This window comes from Rhamphochromis sp. 'chilingali', assembly GCF_963969265.1.
Source record: "Rhamphochromis sp. 'chilingali' genome assembly, chromosome: 2".
In the NCBI taxonomy this organism is placed as follows: domain Eukaryota; kingdom Metazoa; phylum Chordata; class Actinopteri; order Cichliformes; family Cichlidae; genus Rhamphochromis; species Rhamphochromis sp. 'chilingali'.
In genome coordinates, this window is record NC_137930.1 from 52,132,764 (window position 1) to 52,154,634 (window position 21,871).

The 21,871-nt window shown below is 42.8% G+C and overlaps 2 protein-coding genes across 2 annotated transcripts; both read right to left on the reverse strand.

The window, feature by feature from the left end:
- Positions 1 to 9,543: 9,543 nt before the first annotated feature.
- On the reverse strand, positions 9,544 to 11,322 carry LOC308392530 (T-cell surface antigen CD2-like). The gene has a single exon (XM_080875604.1). The coding sequence runs from the start codon at positions 11,274 to 11,276 to the stop codon at positions 10,275 to 10,277; it is 1,002 nt and encodes a 333-aa protein (XP_080731730.1). The 5' UTR covers positions 11,277 to 11,322; the 3' UTR covers positions 9,544 to 10,274.
- Positions 11,323 to 13,947: 2,625 nt separating this feature from the next.
- On the reverse strand, positions 13,948 to 16,531 carry LOC308384516 (uncharacterized protein; the record flags this gene model as incomplete). The annotated part of the gene is made up of 3 exons (XM_080863039.1): positions 16,326 to 16,531; positions 14,596 to 16,238; positions 13,948 to 13,988 (listed from the first exon to the last, which is right to left on the reverse strand). Exons 2-3 carry the CDS (start codon positions 16,016 to 16,018, stop codon positions 13,948 to 13,950), a joined length of 1,464 nt encoding a protein of 487 aa, XP_080719165.1. The 5' UTR covers positions 16,019 to 16,238; positions 16,326 to 16,531.
- Between the last annotated feature and the right edge of the window lie 5,340 nt (positions 16,532 to 21,871).

Below are 21,871 nucleotides of genomic sequence, written 5' to 3' on the forward strand. Positions count from 1 at the left end.
TTTTACTCGATGCTCTCTCTCTCTCGAGCTGCTCAAACACAGAAAACCACTTCAGTACACCGGCATAATAGCCAATGACAAGCTTTTAAGCTCTCCAGCCTCATTTTGCCATGTGAACATCTTTATTTTTTACAATAATAAATAAGTACCTTCAGTTGTAGCCCATTGATATTATTTTAAAGTATGTCTGCAGTAGTATACACAGTGCTCATGACACTTTGCTTTGGGAAGCAGGAAAAATGATTGTTTAATGGGAAAGCTGGCCTCCAAAATTGTCTCTATTAAACTGGGTTTTGAAGAACGGTGCATTATAAGTATTTTGTCTGTTAGGGTTTCCTCTGGAATTTCTGCTTTACTTTCACAGTCCAAAACATGCAGACAAATTGCCTGTTTTGGGACTCTAAAATCCCAAATTACGAGCGTGAATTGTATGACTGTAAATTATTGCTTGGCAATATATATTAGCCATGGAAAAGATCCTTCTGGGGAGTGCACTCAGTGTCACTGCTTGTACTTACAATCCAAAAGGCTGCAAATCAGCAGCTATTTTATTGTCTGAAAAACAGGGGAAAGCATCACTTAAACAGATCCAAGTTTCTTTCTTTCTTTCTTTTTTTTGTGAACAAATCGGTTGGCTTAAAAAAACAAAACCCACGGCACCAAAACCCATAATTTTAAGTAGGGATGTGTTTTTCAAGTAATTAAACTCCTGTTTTGGGTGTGAGATGTGTAACAGATGGCTTTTTTTTGGCTTTTTTTTTTTTTCAAAACTGCAAGAACATTAAAACTCTGAACTAAATGCTGAACCTGTTCATTAAATGAGTCTTTTGTAAGACAGTAAATAGCTCACTGAGACACAGTTTGCACTTTTCATGTACTGTTTGGGAAAAGCTTACATGTTTATTAAGAAACACATTCGTCATTACTTTCATTTACTCACTGAAACACTCGTGGCTGTGTTGGCAGTTGCATCCACAGGTAGCGGAAGTTCAGCAAAATTACAGCGCAGATGCAATTGTTTGCACACAACAACGCAAAGTTGTTCACACTGCTCGTTAAAGATTTGGTTGAGTGCGGAGGCAGCAGGGGTGATTTGAGGGTTGAAACCAGCAGTGGATGGAAATAATATGAGAGGCAGAGAGGAAAGAGTGAGAGCAGAAGGGAATGCGAGAGAAGGAAGATGAGAAGCAAATTTCAAATTTAGTAGCTGTGAGAGAAAGATTTTTTTTTGTTTGCAGTTTTGGTGGATGGATGGATGGATGATATATCTACAGTGATGCAAAGAGGAGAACAGCAATTGTCTTCATAGGAAAAGGGGGTACAAAAAGGACTTTGAATATCTCAGTATTGATGCATGGATGTAAAATGACACAGCAAACATGGATCAGCTCTCATTCAGCTTTTGTTAAAACTGCTTTTATTGAGATATTTGCCATATTTTTTACCTTAAAAATTTTCAGCTAACGAAAAGACTAGGTTTTGGTATGTTTTGTAAAGGTGGAGTACATGAAATTTATGGCCCTTCTGAACCAAGCAAACTACCCACCAGTCATTTCTCTCTGATGCTTCAGGTGAACCTTACTGCTACCACTCTAAAATTAATGATTGTTACCTACCTACAATTCCAAAGCTTTATTGTATTCATTTTAAAAGAACCTCAAAGCCTTGTTCCTTGGACCTCATGTTGGCATTATGCACATGGGCAGTGTTGAGTGAGCTATAACGTGTCATGCAGTATAAGAAAGAATTAACAGTGTTTCACATGTCTTGGTAGCAGCAGGATTTATTCAGTTTTAACACTCCATATGGTTGGCTATTGTAGCTCAACGGCATACCCCACCCAGCTGCTTGTGACACATTTTGCTGGCACAGAGTGCAGCATCAGAGGCCACTTTGATCAGACTGTCTGTCAGCTGCCATAAGGACAAGGCTTGACTGAGAAGAAGGCCAAAAAGACTTGTTAGACACATAATTAGATGTCTTCTAATTAGACAGTCATGCTTCATTGTAAGATTTTACATACTAATTTGCAGTTCTTTCCTCATAAAAAGCATTTATCACAGTACAGTAGATCATAAACCTAGATATTATCTGCTTCTTTGTCCTCTGTGACCTCCCTGATAGATAAAAAGGACACAAAAATAGGGCTTATTATTGCTGTTTTTCTTAAAGACAATCACATGTAGAGATGACTGAATGACAGATGTGTTGTAGATATATATTTGATCCTGCTCTTGTGTTTATTTTTCTGTACATTTCTCTCAACCAGATGGTTTCCATAGCAGCAATTAATAACCCACACACACGCTGCAAAACGTACCTTTTTTTAAAGCACTTATCTGTTGTGGTGATAAAATACTTTTCAAGAAAATTTTCCAGTAATGCCGCCTTTCGAAAGTGTTTGAAGAAACTGAGGCCACACAGCGAGGCCATTGGGGTGTTGTGCTGATGCTTTGTTAGATAGTCGCGCCACAGCCAAAGCAAAACCTTGTGTTGTTAGTTCTCTTTTGGACCCTTACACCTTTCTCATCTTGAACTATTGTTGCACGGGCCATCACTGACATGCTATTATTCCCGCATGAAAGAACACTGACAATAAGGCTAAAGGGATCCTTTTCTTGAGAGGAGCTAGGCTCATAGACCAAGACAAGGGCTACAAACTACCCAAAATCCTCTCTTCTGGGTGTTCCTCAGTAGGTATAGCTATTTGGCAGACTCATCTTAGATGTTCATGCCCTGCATGTCAAAGCAGAACGTCTTACTGTGCAAAATGTACATCATAAGTACATGTGTTGATGTCCTTATTCTTGTAATTTCATGTTGGCAAATACATAACACTGTATCTCCAAGAATGTTAGAGAAATGTTTGATCTTTGCATGAACGCTGAATCTGTGTGCACAAGATGCTTATTAGAGCAGAAAGCGGAATTTTTCCTCCATCTGATTTACATCAGGTGCAAGACCATGGAAGGGTAATTTTCGCTGATAGAAATATTTTTATTATAGAGTTCTAGTTGTAGTGGAAATGATAGGTCTACTTTACAGCATTTGCAGACTCCAGCTTACCCCCCTTATTCTTTTGTCTAGGACTGATTATCCTGGAATGTTTGTTTAGAATCATCCCCTGTATGGGAACGTCACCTGGAGTTTGTAGTAGTGCCCTAGATGAAGACGAGCTCTGAGATACACCTGGTGAGGGACAACAAAGAGATGAGATTAACCATCCTGTAAGGCATCTTTTAACCACGGATGACATCTCTCGCATGATCCAATCGCAGTCGAACTGAAAGTAAAGTAAGCAATAAAGATGCCAAATAGAGAAAACTCATAAAGTAAAAGTCAAAAAAATAAAGGTTGTCATTTTAAAACAAGGTCTGAAGTCAGCATTTAAAGTTCTTTTTCAACTGCCATTTGTATTTACTGTTTGATTCGTGGATCACTGTTCATTTAAACCCATTTTAAATTTGTACAAAACAACCCTCACTTAATGATTAAAGACAATTTCCAGTCAGTGCATGATTCTTGGACTAAAATAAACATGATCAGAGAAGCCAAAACAGGGTTTTGTACTGTAAAGCATTTAAAATTGTTACTCATAATGAGGAACAATTGTAAAAAGCACAACCAGGGTTTAGGTAGGTATCAAAACAAATGTAATTTAACAGACTAGTTCCTTTCACACATACTGTAGCCTCAGGGTATTAATTCATTTGCACATGTAGCTTCAGAGTATTCAGTGATTGATTGATTGATTTAGCTAGCTTTGCACGCACTCCCCTCCAAAATAAAAATATTATGTCCTAAGCTTTTCACCTGTGAAGATTCACATGTTGATATGCATTCAGATATGAGGCAGATGAAAAGAAAACAATATTTGTACTTGGAAATATTAAATATAGAATTCTTAATCATTTTTTAAATTCTGAAATTTCTTTGCTTTACTGAACTACTTGTAAACTTTTTCCTGCGGACAGGATGCAATGAACATGTTTTCTTTCACATTCCTTCCTGAGTACTAATGCTTGTAGAGATCCTTTCTAGGTCTGTGTCTGACAAAGGGCTGTTGTTTTCCCAGCTTTTTCTCTTTTCACACGCCAGCTTCTCTGGCTCAGAACAGCTGCTGAGGCATTAGAATAAAATTAAGGGAATATTTTGTTTTCTGCTCACTGCTGATGTGGTTGTAACATTGATTCTGTTCTTCTTTCCTTCCTCCTGTGTGACCTCTGTTCCTCATTTCCTGGACTCTTACGGTATCAAGTAATTTATACATGCATTCCTAACCACAGCAAATTAATATTTTTGACTTATCTAGTAATGACTCAGTAGACATCTGTTGGGAAAGTCTGATAACAATCAAACGTTACCTACGTATTGACCTTAGTTTCTTGTTAAGGCGCAAGAGGTCTGGGACTCCTATTTGTGACAGAAACACTAACCTGTGAAGGTATAACGATTATAGATATTGCACAATGACTAATATGTTACAAGTACAACCCTGTACCCAAAAAAGTTGGAATGCAGCAACATGTCTCAAAAAATTCAGATGGGGTAACAAAAAATAAGTGGTACTAAAAGGAAACAGCTGGAGGAACATTCTGCAACTAATTAGATTAACTGGCAACAGGTCAGTAACATGACCGGGAATAACAAGAACATCTTAGAGAGGCAGAGTTTCTCAGAAGTAAACATGATTCACCAGTCTACAAAAATTGTGTGACAGTTTTAGAATAATGATCCTCAGGCTCAGGAAATCTTCCAGAAATCATTAAAAAGGACAAGGACCATTTGCCATGTTGTCAGCGCTCATCTCAAAAGCCTGCATCTCTGATTGTACAGTATGGTGGTGCATTAGTGACTATGAAATTATCAACGCTGAAAGGTTTGTGCAAATTTTAGACTAAAATGTTCTCATCCAGATCTTTTTCGGTGATGACCTTGCTTATTTCAGCAAGACAATGCTAAACACCATACTGCAACTATTACAACAGCACGGCTGCATGAAGTGAAAATTACAACAAAGAAGACCCAAAACAGTGAGAATCCTATATCAGACAAGCAGAGATGGGCAGTAACACGTAATCCGATTACTTTTTTAAAGCAACGAGTAAAGTAAGGGATTACTATTGCAAAAAAGGTAATTAGATTACTGTTACTTTCCTGTAAGCACGATGCATTACTGCGTTACTAAAACCGTGATTTTTTTTTTCATGACAATGACGTAAGCGAGTGCGACGTTCGTGGCAACAGCTGTGTGCAGATCAACAACGGATAATATATCGAGTGCGGGAGAGAGTATGAGCGTGCAGCGTTAAAGCGTGGAAGTACTGATTAGCGTCTGCTGTTCACTGCGTGGGAAGAAAACTTCTTTTTGCAGCGAAAAAACCCTTAACTTCCGAGCAAGCACCGAGTACGCAGACTGCAGAGTGCGCTACCACGTAATGGGAAATTCACAGACAAACTCGCGGATTCTTCAACTGACCGCTGCGGCACACCTGCACCAGGGCAAACCTCCGCCTGCTATACAGGTGAAAATAGAGCAACAGGACCGCTGAGTCTTTGATTTTATTTATTTTCTGCTGTGTTTCACTTGCATTTATTTGAAAGAGTGAGTGTAAACACAAAAATGTTTTTATTTTATGTGCTGGAATGTGCAGAAAATAGGTTTAAATGTTAAACAAATTTCTTCCAGTCAGAGAATGTTGCATATAATTAAATTTTTGCTTGATGCATAAAGTTAAAAGATTAAAACTGATAAAACAAGTTTTAAAAAGAGACTTTTCCATTTGATTACATTTTGTATGATGGATTATGCAGAAAAAGTAGAATTGGGCTGAAAGATCTATAGCTTTATCACCTATTCAGGTTGTAAATTGTGTTTTTAAAAAGTAACTAAGTAATTAATTACTTTTGAAAATAAGTAATCAGTAAAGTAACAGGATTACTTTTGGGGGGAAGTAATCAGTAATTAGTTACTGATTACTTTTTTCAAGTAACTTGACCAACACTGCAGACAAGAATGGGACAACATTCCTCTCCAACGAAATCAAACACCTGAACTCCAAACTCAGGTGTTAAGGACTGTTGTTAAAAGACAAGGGGATGCTATGCAGTGCTAGTGCCAGTGTTTTATTTTGTTTTATCTAACCTATAGCCCAAATTCACCAAAAAGAAAAAAAAACTAGACCTTTATGCGTGTCTGTGAACTATTTTGCGTCCAATGACAAGTTGTTTTTGGAATTTTGTCATGCTACAGTGATTTGTGAATTGCCTTTGATTAGACAGCCTCCTGAAACTTGCAGAAGTCTTTCTTCTTAAAACATTCTTTAGTTTTCAGGTAACCAAAATGATTAAGACACGTTTTTCTAACTAGTTTTTACAAGAATGTTGCAAGGAGCCACACACCACCTGGTGCAAACCAGTGAAGGATTATTGCTTAATGCAGCCAACATCATATTCAGATGAAAAGGTTAATTTCCCTTTAAAGACATAATCTTTTAGCGAGAAATGTCAGAGCTGGTTAGAAACACAGTGCACACTGAGTAGTTCTTTGACATGCAGTGTATTTGAGCTTGCTGAAGTCTGGAAAGTATTCTACTTTCATAGAAAAATAAAATCAGTTCTGCCAGATCTCTCAGCAAATTTGTAAGATTGTGTTGCACTCACCCACAGACTGTGCAGAGACAGCCAGCAGACTGCATGTGCTGCGTGGGGGAGCGAAAGTGTGAGGTGCACAGATGGAGAAGAATAACATCAATAGGACTGGTGCGCTGACAGATTCTGTAAATCTGATTTTTAATGAGACATTCGAATAAAGAATTTAACAGCACTTTTCTCTTATGTATACAGCAAGACCACGAACTACAGTTTCTACTTACTTTACACGATGAATGATTTTTAAAGGCAGTGAGTCACTTTGAGGGTTTTTTTTCTAAGAGTAATTGGCCATGTTTCCTTTTCAATAAATTGGAGCTTGATTTGAAAGACTGTGATTTCAGCTCGCTCGATGTGTTGTATACTTTACGTGTCAGTAATGGACGGAGGTCAAAGTGAGAGAAAATGGTAACAGAAGGCTAATGTTTGTGTTTTCAGAAAAATCTGATGAAAAACGCCATTGCACTGGCTGACTTTTGATGTTCTGATTTCCTTAGACTTGGCAGCCCCCGATAACAAGAGAAATGATTTGACACGATACTTTCCAAGGGTAATTGACCCTTTTCCTGGACACACACACACCAAGATCAAAACAGTGTATCCTCTAGACTCCAAGAACCACTGATTAAGCATAATTTACAGTAGACGTATTTCCCTTCCACTTCTAGGGTAGACCTGGAATAGACATACAGTGGGGCAAAAAAGTATTTAGTCAGCCACCGATTGTGCAAGTTCCCCCACTTAAAATGATGACAGAGGTCAGTAATTTGCACCAGAGGTACACTTCAACTGTGAGAGACAGAATGTGAAAAAAAAATCCATGAATTCACATGGTAGGATTTGTAAAGAATTTATTCGTAAATTAGGGTGGAAAATAAGTATTTGGTCACCTCAAACAAGGAAAATCTCTGGCTCTCACAGACCTGTAACGTCTTCTGTAAGAAGCTTTTCTGTCCCCCACTCGTTACCTGTATGAATGGCACCTGTTTGAACTCATCATCTGTATAAAAGACACCTGTCCACAGCCTCAAACAGTCAGACTCCAAACTCCGCCATGGCCAAGACCAAAGAGCTTTCGAAGGACACCAGGAAAAGTATTGTAGACCTGCACCAGACTGGGAAGAGTGAATCTACAATAGGCAAGCAGCTTGGTGTGAACAAATCAACTGTGGGCGCAATCATCAGAAAATGAAAGACATACAAGACCACTGATAATCTCCCTCGATCTGGGGCTCCACGCAAGATCTCATCCCGTGGGGTCAAAATGATCATGAGAACGGTGAGCAAAGATCCCAGAACCACACGGGGGGACCTGGTGAATGACCTGCAGAGAGCTGGGACCAAAGTAACAAAGGTCACCATCAGTAACACACTACAACGGCAGGGAATCAAATCCCGCAGTGCCAGACGTGTTCCGCTGCTGAAGCCAGTGCATGTCCAGGCCCGTCTGAAGTTTGCCAGAGAGCACATGGATGATACAGCAGAGGATTGGGAGAATGTCATGTGGTCAGATGAAACCAAAGTAGAACTTTTTGGTATAAACTCAACTCGTCGTGTTTGGAGGAAGACGAATACTGAGTTGCATCCCAAGAACACCATACCTACTGTGAAGCATGGGGGTGGAAACATCATGCTATGGGGCTGTTTTTCTGCCAAGGGGACAGGACGACTGATCCGTGTTAAGGACAGAATGAATGGGGCCATGTATCGTGAGATTTTGAGCCAAAACCTCCTTCCATCAGTGAGAACTTTGAAGATGAAACGAGGCTGGGTCTTCCAACATGACAATGATCCAAAACACACCGCCCGGGCAACAAAGGAATGGCTCCGTAAGAAGCATTTGAAAGTCCTGGAGTGGCCTAGCCAGTCTCCAGACCTCAACCCCATAGAAAATCTGTGGCGGGAGTTGAAAGTCCGTGTTGCTCGGCGACAGCCCCAAAACATCACTGCTCTCGAGAAGATCTGCATGGAGGAATGGGCCAAAATACCAGCTACTGTGTGTGCAAACCTGGTAAAGACCTATAGTAAACGTTTGACCTCTGTTATTGCCAACAAAGGTTATGTTACAAAGTATTGAGTTGTATTTTTGTTATTGACCAAATACTTATTTTCCACCCTGATTTACGAATAAATTCTTTACAAATCCTACCATGTGGATTCATGGATTTTTTTTTTCACATTCTGTCTCTCACAGTTGAAGTGTACCTCTGGTGCAAATTACTGACCTCTGTCATCATTTTAGGTGGGGGAACTTGCACAATCGGTGGCTGACTAAATACTTTTTTGCCCCACTGTATGAGATGTTCATCTCCATCTATGTATGTTGTGCACGGTTTAAGCTGGTGATTGAATGTGGCGAGTTGCCAGCCAAGACTCAGTGTTTCTTGGGAAATGGAGAAAAAAGGGGCATTGTTCTAGGAGCAGATACCAGCTTTACGAGCAAATTCAGCTGGACTGAAATTTTTTTGCCATGTATAGAAAGCAGGAGTGGAGCGGGACCTGACAAAAGATGACATTGGTTTGTAAGTTTTAGGCAGTGACGCTCAGGGGGATTCCATTATGTGGCTGTCACACAGCATTAGGCGAGACAGCAAACACTTTCATGTGTGGATTACCATTTACCCGTTGGAGATAATAGATATTTGCCTTAGCTAATCCATTTCTCTATTGATTTTTTTCTCCCTTTAATAACTTCTTGCAAGCAAGCAAATTTTAATAAGTGCAAGAATGCTGACATGTAAGAAGCTGGGACAAAGGGCTGTGTTTGACACAGATAAGCTGTTTAGTGTAGTTTTCCATGCAAGGATCATTTTGACAACTTTATTTATTTCAAACAACACATACAGTTTGTAAGCGCACATTATGTTTACATGTAACAGAAAATCCATCTGCTTTCATGTAAGAGTGTTGTGTAAGTGGGGTATCCTTTTTATTTTTTTAAACGATTTCAGAAGTAGGTCAAATGGTGACTGGTCATTTCTTTGACAGAAGAGGTCATTCCTCTTGTTGAAAGCCTAATAATAATAAATCTCATGCCACAGCTTTTGGCAATGTTCTCCTCATTTCAAAGATAAAACCAGTGGATGAATTTATGCTAGTAGTTACTGTCTGTGTAGCCTAATGCTGATATAAAACACTTTTGTCCTAGATCTATTAATAGAACAGTTGCTATTCCTGCGTTGCTAAAGAAAAATACATACATAAATACCGTGTAAGTCCCAACAGTTCACTTCTGTTTGATAAATCTAAAAAAAAAATTCTAAAATGATTTAGTAAGCTTGAAGTACCTTTTCGTGAGAGTGCCTAACAGCAGGAGAATTACAGAATATTACAAGCATTATGCATCATTTCTATGATATCAATTATGACTAGTTGCTTACATCGTCAGACTGAATTACCTCTGGAATTAGATCATTCGTGATATAACAGCTAAGACTGTCAGTAATGACACGTTGATTTAATCACATAACATTGAATTGAAAAGGAAATAAATATTTTGTTATTTTAAGTTTTAGCTTAAAGACCTGCAAAACCAAATAGTAAGAACGAGGGTGGGCAAAGATAATAAGGACATTTTCCACAAACACTATTTTTGGTCACCACTCCGAAAACTCATTGTGATGTCAGGTGTTTACTTGTTGGAGGTTCCTGGTCCTTGGTTTCGGTACAGGTGAAGGCTGTGGTCTGTCAGGAACGTCATACATGAGTGAAGGGCTGTTTTCAGTCTGAACTTCAAGCTGAGGAACATTCTGGTAATATGTTCTTGGTGAAGGCTGAGGTATCAGCGGTGGAGTGACAACCTCTGTTGGGTGGTTATTCTTGTGTTCTGGGCTTACAGAGTGAGTCTCCTGCTTCTGTAGAGAAAGCATCCTCAGTTCGCCTTTATCCCTGGGACTCGTTTGGCTTTTGTTGCGTCTGAGTAAACAGCACAATCCAACGATAACGAAGAGCAGAAAAAGAATCAGACCTCCTCCTCCTGCTAGCACTGCCATTACAGTTTGACGTTTAAAAGAAAGTAAAGGTGGACAAGTCGGCCGAACCTTGTCGCTACTCGCCTTGCTGATTTTGTTTGCCACATCACACGTGAAACTTCTCTCAGCTTTCAGATCGATAAAAGATATGCTCAGTGTTTGTTTTGTTTCACTTTTTAATGTCTCCTTATCAAGCGTCCATGAAAACACCAAACCCTCAGGTTTAGTAACATGGCAATTAAGATTAACAGCCATAGAGCTGAAGTCACAAGAATAACTGAGCTGAGGTTTTGATACTTTGTCCAGCACGCAGAGGCGCCCAGTCCATGTTTTAGCAGATGTATTATTGGGATGCAGTACATGTCCTTTGTAAATCCCTTGACTTGAAAACAGAATTTTCTTAAGCACGAGTGATCCATTTGAAGTAATGTCCTCTGGTTTTCCAGTTGACACTTTCCCTTGCCTGTAGAAAATGACTGTATTGTTATGAACCCATCTCAGGATATGAGAGTTTGTCAGTCGTTCATATGCAAGCGGCAGAGTCAGACTCTGCCCAGGAGTGGCATAGAGATCACACGTATCTTCTTTTGCCATTAAAAGGTTGATGAATCCCAAAAGAATTGCAGCACCAAACATGGCTGTAAAATATGCCATGAGATCCAGAAGTTTTAGAAGTCAAGATGATTTCCAAGCCTCGCTCCAGGACCCGTTCTACCAAAATGGGAGTGATACATTCGCAGCTCAGAATTTATCTGACTTTATTTGGGAAGTGAATCTTCAGTAGTGTGGAAACCACTTCATAAAAGTCTACTTTCAGTTCTGTAAAGCTGACTAAAAGCGCTGTCAGAGTCATGCGGTAACTGGCATTTACCCGTTTTCCTTCATGTGACATGACGTGATGTGACGTGGTGGAGAAAGAATTTTTCGTCAAAATATCACTTAATAAACCATTACAAAAAGTAATACCTTTTAAATGTTATTTATAAAAGCCACAGGGGATTCACAGTTGGCATCACATAACTCCCTCTAACCATAGCTCTCCAATGAGGAACAGATCCACACCAAAACCCCAAGATAAAGCAACTGAGGATCTCTCTTTAAGACGAAAATACAAAAAATAGATACAAACAAGTACCGAGTAGTAGTACCAGTAATCACAATGAAGATGCCAAAAATCAATGCTCAACATGTTAAACTTATCATCTGTGCTTATTTGAAAGCTTTTTTTAATTTGTAGATGCAGAAACGTCACCATACTGGAAGAGATTAGAAGACATTCAAAGAGCAACAACATCATAATAAATGACTTGATCTGTGCTCTGTAAAAAGAACACATCCAGCAATAGTATAATATTTCAAAAATGTAATATGCATGCTATATTAGATTACTGAAAATAACATGAAAAATCACCAGTAAGATATTTCCCTGCTGGCCTTTGCTTTATATATTCTGGTTATTGGTTTTTGCCTGTCGAAGAATACAAATGACTTTTATTTGTGGAGTCTAAATTGGTTTAGTCATGGCCGCCTTTTCTGATAAAGCAAATGAGTAATGAGACCACTGCCTCATGTTAATATTTGTTACAAATGCCTTTGTTTCAGTGGCTTCAGTTAAACTGCTCAGCTTGTGTATTTTGTAATTATAAATGGTGCCCCTTGAAACTATAAATCTTTTCCAGACACTTTCCTTTGAGAGTAGACCTCTTCTGCAGAAAGTCACACAACAGTATTTTCCTTTGAACAGTAACAGTCTGACCTTATTAGCCTGATTAGTTTTAGTTCAACAAGTGTCCAGGTGGCACACAGCTTCAGCTACTTTCACGGTCTTTAGGTTTTTTAATTTGGTAGATGTGAAAACGAGCTGGCTTTTTTTTTTCTCTTTATGCCATTAAATATACTATTTGCCTTTGAAATGCACTTCAGTCATCACATTCGAGGGAGCGCTCTGTAAATCCTCCCCACAGCATTCCCGGTAAACACTGTTCATTGTTCATTTAACGCACAACACACCTCTGTCATTCCACAATTCGTGCCATCTATAACCCTTCAAGGTACTGCAATTACTGCCGTGGCTTATGCTGCACTGGCATGAGTTCATTTTGCACCCCACAACTATAATTTCATGCCATTAGCGGTGATTCACAATCTTTCTGTAACTCTCAGCACCTTCAAAGAAACGCTTGGCGAGAAGAACACCTGTTTCTTCTAGTTTCACCGTCATTACACTTTTTCCTACCCTGAGGGAACAGATTGATGTAAAATATTAGCTATTCAACTGAGTGTGTGCAGGGGGCTGAGTGCAATAAATTCCTAGTTACAAATGTTGTAAAGATTACACGTGCTTGTTTGTGCAATGAATTGAAAGCAGCAGGTTCACAGACACGGGGGAAAACAGTCAAAGAAACATATGGTGTCCTTGTGTTTTATATCATAGCTGACATGAAGCAAAGAACGTGCTTATTTCAAATTCTCCACTTTTTTGATTAGTGTCTTTAATACAGTTGTCACGGTCTGGCTGGCAGACCGTGGGGATGTGGGGAAGGAGGACCCAGGCGCGGAGCTCAAAGTTCAAGCAGTGCGTTTATTTACAGAGGGTGATATCAAACAACAATAAATCCCCGTGTTTTTCCCCAGACTCCCGTGTCGTGTCCTCCAAGTGCTCTCTGCTCCCGTGTCTGCACTCCCGGTGCTCGCTGCTCCTTAAGCCTTCCACGCTCCTCCTGCGGGAAACAATAGCGGCAGTAGTCAGGACACTGAACAATGGCAGGCATACACTACACGACCAAAACCTAAACTGGGTAACTAACGTGGAGTCCCAAGCAATGATCCCGCGTCGGTGGGAGCTCCAAGACTCTCTTAAGTAGCTCCCCCGACGAGGCCTGATCAGCAGCAGGTGTGTGGCTTCGGGTGTGGCCAGTCCCCTTGCAGGGCCACACCCTCCAGGCCTGACGCCGCCTATAAACAAGTGCTCAGCCACCCACACACACATATACACAAGCACAGGGAAGGGGGAGCAACACTAAAATACACAGCAATAATAATAATAATAATAATAATAATATAATACATGACTGCTCAGGGATCCTGGGTCGCCCTGTCCCAGGACCCTGACAGTACCCCCCCCTCTAAGGGTCGGCTCCCGACGACCCCAAAACCAAAACAAAAAACAGCACAACCAACCCAGGGCGGGCGGAACCAGGACGGAGGGCCAGAACCAAAACAAGCAAAAACAACAAAACCACAAACCGACCCAGTCCACAGTCTCAGAGTCAGGCCGCGCATCCCGCAGCGGTGCAAAAAGAAAACGAAAAGACGCCACAAACAGTCACAGGCGGCCCATCAACACAACAAGAGAGTTCAGGGGGCCTACCTCGAGCCCAACGGCGGTGACGTAGCAGCTCCGGTGGACGGCCCCGGGTCCGGCAGCAGCAGCAAAACAGTTCAGGGGGACGGCCCCGGGTCCGGCAGCAGCAGCAAAACAGTTCAGGGGGCCTGCCACGGGTCCGGTGGCGGCGGCGCTGCTCCTCCGGCGGCCTGCCACGGGTCCGGTGGCGGCGGAACGGTTCTGGTGGCCTGCCACGGGTCCGGTGGCGGCGGAACGGTTCTGGTGGCCTGCCACGGGTCCGGTGGCGGCGGAACGGTTCTGGTGGCCTGCCACGGGTCCGGTGGCGGCGTCGCTGCTCCGGTGAGCAACAGCGAGGCGTGGCACCAGGTCCATGACGCGCCGATCGCTGACGTGGACGCACCGGACGTGGACGGCGAGGAGGCCGCGCTAGACGTGGAGGTCCCTCCGGTCCGCTGACCTCCTCGGCCGGCAGCGAGAGCTCCTCCTCGGCCGGCAGCGAGAGCTCCTCCTCGGCCGGCAGCGAGAGCTCCTCCTCGGCCGGCAGCGAGAGCTCCTCCTCCGGCTCGCTGAGCTCCTCAGCTGGCAGAGCGGGCTCCTCCGGCTCGCCGAGCTCCTGCTCGGGCATGCCGAGCTCCACAGCTGGCGATGCGGGCTCCTCCGGCTCACTGAGCTCCTGCTCGGGCATGCCGAGCTCCACAGCTGGCGATGCGGGCTCCTCCGGCTCACTGAGCTCCTGCTCGGGCATGCCGAGCTCCTCCGGCTCGCTGAGCTCCTCAGCTGGCGGTGCGGGCTCCTCCGGCTCGCTGAGCTCCTCAGCTGGCGGTGCGGGCTCCTCCGGCTCGCTGAGCTCCTCAGCTGGCGGTGCGGGCTCCTCCGGCTCGCTGAGCTCCTCAGCTGGCGGTGCGGGCTCCTCCGGCTCGCTGAGCTCCTGCTCGGGCATGCTGAGCTCCACAGCTGGCGATGCGGGCTCCTCCGGCTCACTGAGCTCCTGCTCGGGCATGCCGAGCTCCTCCTGCTCGCTGAGCTCCTCAGCTGGCGGTGCGGGCTCCTCCGGCTCACTGAGCTCCTGCTCGGGCATGCTGAGCTCCTCCGGCTCGCTGAGCTCCTCAGCTGGTGGTGCGGGCTCCTCCGGCTCGCTGAGCTCCTGCTCGGGCATGCTGAGCTCCTGCTGCAGCTGGACGAAGTCTGAGGTTTCCCGAGCTTGCACTACCCCCCGGGCTTTATGCAGGGTGCAAAGGCAGGCGGAAACTCCCTTGAGCTGGCCGAGGTAGGGGTTTCCCTCCAGGATTGCCTCGATGGCGTTTAACCCCACCACTCTTGCCCTTGTGTTGGTGGTGTGAGTTACCCAGTCCATCAGGCGTTGGACGCGGGTGAGGTCGCTCTCTCCGGACAAGGCCGCTGGAGTGGGCAGTGGAATGGAGGCTGCTGCTGGTGGAGAAGATGGCTGAGCGTGTGATGTGGATGGTGAACAGGATGAAACGGTAAGCGGTGAGGTAGATGTCGCGGGGGATGATTCAGCAGGTGACGGCTGGATCACTAGCCGGGCGATAGGCTGAGGTACAGCGACCAGCTGGGCCGCGGGCTGCGCTTTGGCTACCGGCTGGGCAGCTGACCGTATAAACATAGCCCCAGAGTAAACAGTTGAGGTGAGTGACGATGAATTGTCCATATGCCTCACCACAGCCGGCTGTTGAGATGTCTGTGGATTTAGCTGCGGTGAGGAACGCTGGCGGCGCGAACGTCGTTTCCGTGTCGGCGTCGGGGCCGGCGTCTCAGGCAGTGAATCCACCAGCTGTCCGAGCTGGTGGGCAGCCTGAGGAGGAGAGTGGAGGTGGAGGGTGGAAAGTAGGAAGTCCAGGACCACCGCATTAAGGGAGTCCACCAGCCAGGGGAATTTAAAAAGCATCTCCTGCAGCCGCCTCTCCACTGCGTGACGCAAACCTTCCGCTGGCTTCTCCCACCACACCTCACATAGGTGGTACACTTCGTCCATAACTTCCCTCCTGAGCCTCTCCTTGGAGACCGCTGGGTCCATTAGAGGCGGGATCATTCTGTCACGGTCTGGCTGGCAGACCGTGGGGATGTGGGGAAGGAGGACCCAGGCGCGGAGCTCAAAGTTCAAGCAGTGCGTTTATTTACAGAGGGTGATATCAAACAACAATAAATCCCCGTGTTTTTCCCCAGACTCCCGTGTCGTGTCCTCCAAGTGCTCTCTGCTCCCGTGTCTGCACTCCCGGTGCTCGCTGCTCCTTAAGCCTTCCACGCTCCTCCTGCGGGAAACATTAGCGGCAGTAGTCAGGACACTGAACAATGGCAGGCATACACTACACGACCAAAACCTAAACTGGGTAACTAACGTGGAGTCCCAAGCAATGATCCCGCGTCGGTGGGAGCTCCAAGACTCTCTTAAGTAGCTCCCCCGACGAGGCCTGATCAGCAGCAGGTGTGTGGCTTCGGGTGTGGCCAGTCCCCTTGCAGGGCCACACCCTCCAGGCCTGACGCCGCCTATAAACAAGTGCTCAGCCACCCACACACACATATACACAAGCACAGGGAAGGGGGAGCAACACTAAAATACACAGCAATAATAATAATAATAATAATATAATACATGACTGCTCAGGGATCCTGGGTCGCCCTGTCCCAGGACCCTGACAACAGTACCTGGCAACAAACACTTACGCAGAGATGTATTTAATAAAGCTGTCGGCTGGAGGAGTTTCATAGCCCAGCTTCGCTGCATTGACAGGCGTGGCAGCAATTGTGTCAGTAAGATCATCAAAATCCAGTTGTGAAAATGTTTCAGCTGAGACTTCTTGTGTTTCTGACCATAAAGGTTTTTTAGGCTTTCCCAAATAAAAACTATAACTCCTTTTTCTTCCCTTTCCCAGAAGGTAAGCCCCACTGCAAGGGTGTTTTCAGGATTTTCTTTTAAAACAGGATGCTCAGCAATAAATACCAAATCAACTGAGAACTGGCTGAAACGTCACCAAATTCAAGATGAGGTTGCTCTGTAACATTTCGGCAGTTGCTCTGAAGCACAGCATTCAACCCAGAGGTAATGGTGCTAACAAAATCTTTAAGAACATTTTTTTTCTATTGAGTGGTAAAAGAAATGAACAATGAACATATCCTTTCCTTGTTTAAAGTAAAGGAGTCACCAAACCTTAGTGAAGTATTTGAGAGGGAGGAGATTTAGTGATATATTAATTCAATTCAATTCAATTTTATTTATATAGCGCCAAATCACAACAAAAGTCGCCTCAAGGCGCTTCATAGATACAGAGAAAAACCCAACAATCATATGACCCCCTATGAGCAAGCACTTTGGCGACAGTGGGAAGGAAAAACTCCCTTTTAACAGGAAGAAACCTCCGGCAGAACCAGGCTCAGGGAGGGGCGGGGCCATCTGCTGCGAGAGGGTGAGAGAAGGAAGACAGGATAAAAGACATGCTGTGGAAGAGAGACAGAGGTTAATAACAGATATGATTCAATTAGAACTTTATCTGATTGTAATTTTAGTATTATGTATACACTTGTGTTTTTAGGCTTTGAAATTTGTTAAGGAGACGTTAATCATTTAAGAAGATGGATGGATGGATGGATGGATGGATGGATGGATGGATGGATGGATTCAAAGAGGAAGACAGCAATTGCTTTTCTAAGAAAAGGTCATCAGGACCCCCACACAAGCTGTCCCTTTTCAGTGTCTGGGGTGGAAATTTAAGTTTTATAGGGGGGATTTGCCTGCCCCTACTACACTGGTCATATGGTCCATATCATTATGAACACTCCCAAACACACTCAAAGCTGAATGTCAGCACCTTGACCACATAGCATGTGTTTCATTTCTATTTCAGTGTGCTGGAGTAGAGCCAAACAATGAAAAACATATTAGTTCTTATACTTAGACACTGCTCTGTGTAATGATAAATCCTGGACATATTATTCGAAATGTTTAACGGCACCACTCAGTGAAGTGAAAGCTAAATCAAACTTTGCCTGCATCCTGTTACATTGCAAATGATTTTCCATGTCACAGTCTAATAAGCTAGGTTACACTGGGCCACAACTGTGATCATTTCCATCTGTTGCAAAGGCAAAAAAGACTTCCTGATTTCTTTTCACTTCTGCCCTTCTCTTTGTTGTGTTTCATGTCCTTGTGTCATCTGCAGAAGTATTTCTTCATAGTATGTAGAAAAGAAGACAAAGTAGTATTTGATGACGTTGTGACATAATGTGGCAAGTCAAAAAAAGATTTTGCAAGTGTAGTATTTAGTGGTTATACTTAAAAGGTTTTGTTATTCTATAAATTATTCAAGGGAAATATTATTGGGGCCCTAAAATACCCACTTATTAATCATGATTATCCTTGGCATTTTTATTTAGTTGGATTATGCGAACTGTAATCACAGCCAGAGACAAAATGTTCTCCTCCGGTCTCTGTGATTTTATGCAAATGGTGTCCAGTGTTCCTGATGTCAAGTCAGAACCCAAACATTTTATCATCTTTTGACATGCCCTCCTAATTGGCTACACAGTAAGAGCTGAATAGACCAGGCATGGGTTAATTGGCCTCAGTTTCTGGTCCCTCAAGCTCTGGGGCAGGGAGCCCGTCTGCCTAGATGATGTTTAATTCAGGGGTCCAGATGGAGGTGTAACAGCCTGGCTGTGAGATCTTTGACTCACACTTTATCCAGACATGGCTGTGGCCGTGGACGGCCTCTGGGGATGGCCCCTCCTGCTCGTCAAAGTCAATGTAGTCCCAGGGACAGTGATATCACTCTGAGCCAAGTGTTGGTGCTTTGAACTGGATAATACCAGATCACTGGAAAATAAATTAATTTATTAAGAGATTTGAGCATAAAATGAAACTTAATGAATAAAAATTTGTAGTGTAAGCTCGTGGATATTAATTGTTAGTGTTGGCATTTGGAAGAACTCAGAACCAAGGAGTGCAAAAGAGAAGTCATACATTCAGTTTTACATAACTATCCACCAACAACAGTTCTGTGTCAGTTGTAAGATCAAAACAAAAAAAACAATGTCTACTGGCTTGCATAAATCAATGCATTCTCATATACTTAGATCAATTAAAAATATATAGAAATGGACGCCGGTTTGTGGTCTGCCATGTATGTGCTTAGAGTACGTCATGTAGCGAGGCAATTGCAAAGACACGTTTTAATTTGCATCTGCACCGTCAGAGTCAAGAAGTCATGAAGGCCTGTGTTTTATCATCTGATTATATTTTATCATCCCTCTTTTACCAAAGAAGTGAAAATCCAAAGGAAGGAGACAACGTGATTGGCATCTCAATAAAATGTCATTCTCCATCTCACCTCTCACCTCATCTCACCTCATCTCTTGGACTGAAGTCAGGGCTCTAATACAAAAAAATGTGCATATACATGCTTATTTATTTCTGATAATGTCGTAATTACTAACTTCTCAACAGATTAGCCATGTGACCCTCCCGTCTTCAGAAAATGAGCTAAAAATTGAAAGCTAGCGAAACAACAACAACACATGGTTATAAGCTATTATTACCTTAATACCTTTATTTGTACAGAACTTCTCAAAACACAGGGTTAAAGAGTATTTCATAGTTTGAGAACTCAGTTGACTGCAATCCGCAGTCTACTGAGTTCTAGCGGTAAGATTTTACACACTATAACTTTAAGTAAGACAATAAACTGTTAAAAACAGTACCTTGAGTGAGAGTGAAATTGCAAACTATACTGCAGTGTAACTGTTAAGAAGTTCCTTTCTCAGTGTGCTGATTCACAACTTCAGCTCTTTCTGAATATTCATCTCAGTTAATCCTTATTTGACTGTGTGCTGGATTAATTAGAGAATAGGCTTTAAAATTTGTTACTAAAAGCTCACAGGTGACGTGTGACCTGCATTTCCATAATATAAGCGTATTAGTGAACTTAGTGAACACAGTAACCAGTGCCAAAAGAGTGTAGCCCACAGCATGTGCAAGCAAAAATCATATCAGCCCCTTTAATGACATAATGCCGTGTAATCATTTGCAGAGCTCTATCCTTGTGACCTTGTAAATTTGTTTGGACTATATTAGAAGGATGGCATTACAAAAATGTATTCCTTCTCCTCGTCTCTGATACGCTTGACTTCAGGCACAGACTTTGGGAAACAAATTAGCTTAAAATCTTTATGTTTCGAAGGATCTTATGTGTACAAATATGAACTTTTGCTTCTGGCAGACTCTGAAGAGGGATCCAAGCTTGCTCTGTTGTGCATGCCTCAAGCGCTGTCAGCTAAATCCAACAGGAAATTGTGCAATTGAAAGTGTTTACCTCCACTTTTATGCAACGTCTGCAAATTGTAAAGCCTGGAGAGTCCTTCTTAGTACACTTTCTTGTCACATTGCTGTCAAATTCTGCACCCATAAAATTAGACTTAAAAACTTGTTTTAAATATGTCTGGTTTACAGGTCCTAGTGTTTTAAAGGGGGAAGACATCTTTAGACATTTAGATCATGTTCTTATGATTTTACAGGTCATTCGTTGCCAGTTAAAATCACACTCGCTACTTCTCCAAAATGGTTGTCGTGACAAAAGCCAGAACTCTTTTTTTTGGCAGGGTTCAAGAGATCGCAGTTTATATTTCCTCTTGCAGCACATGAGGCGGTAACTTGTCTGTTTTTGGTGGTGCTAGTAGTGCGGTGAGAGGACAGGTGGGGTAAAACGGGGAGATGGTAGAGTAAGAGGGTTTCGGGTGGGGGACTTATGCACTTCAAATATATAGGCTGGTGCTTATCATTGTCGACTGCAGTAGTGCCGCCCCTAAGGAGGAAGCTGCTTATATCATCTTTGTTTTGCTTGGGCCCAGCTGTTTTTGCTCACGGGGGTGACCAGCTATCTGCTAATGCTGGGGATCTTTGATGTGCACAGGGAGGCTCTGTATACAGGGGAAGCACTCTGGCACCATTCACCCCAAAACCTACCTCCCATCAGCCTGCTGGAGTTCAAGTTTAAACAAATTAGAAGGGCTGTTTTTGTTCCCCTTTTCACTTTATGACTGCAGGGCATCTGTTCTCTGTTGTCCTCCCCTGCAATCCAGTGAAAACTGAGGAGGACACTTAAGTGAGATGCTTTGTCGTTGACTATGTGCTGCAGACATATGCAACTCTCCGTTGCATAAATGTTGCAGTGTATGACTTAGAAAAAGAAAGGCTATATTTCCTAGAAGTACCAAATCTGTCCCTTAACAATTCTTTCTTTTTAGTTCTTTATTTGTTTTAATCCAAACAGGATTTTAGGTCCAGGAAAGCCACCTCAAAAATGCTGTTAAAACAAAGTTTGTTGGACAGCTGGGAAGAATGAACCAACACTTGTTTTCTGAGATTTCGCCACAGATTATGTCATTTGTACTTGCCTGAAGGTTATCCTGTCCACACTTTGCTTTTGTGACTAATGAAACGCCTAATCCTCTGCAGATGAAGAATTTACTTGATCTAGGAGCTTTCTTTGTTGTTTTCTGTATGCTAACATGCTGCCAATTCAGAAAGCAATAAGAAAGACCAGTGTGCTACATGGTGATTTTGACTTTTGATCCTTTCATCCCTTTTTTTCTGTGAGTGTGTGTGTTCTGGCCTTTGTCTGCCTATTGAGTCACAGTGTATCATTTCAAGCCCCTTGTTTTCCATTTAAAGTTATATTGGTTTTTTTCCTGCTTTTACTTGCAATATAAGATTTTTATGTTGTTGTTTTTTTAAGCACAGTAGTTAAAATCTTTAAATTCAATAATTATCTACAAGCTGATTAAATCTGTCAAGCTGTGAATCTTGACAAAGAGCAGAACTCTCAGTGGTGCGGGTTAAGGCTCGGGGTCAGTGTTAAAACCTGTGATTAATTGCTTGTTTGCCTGCTTAAGT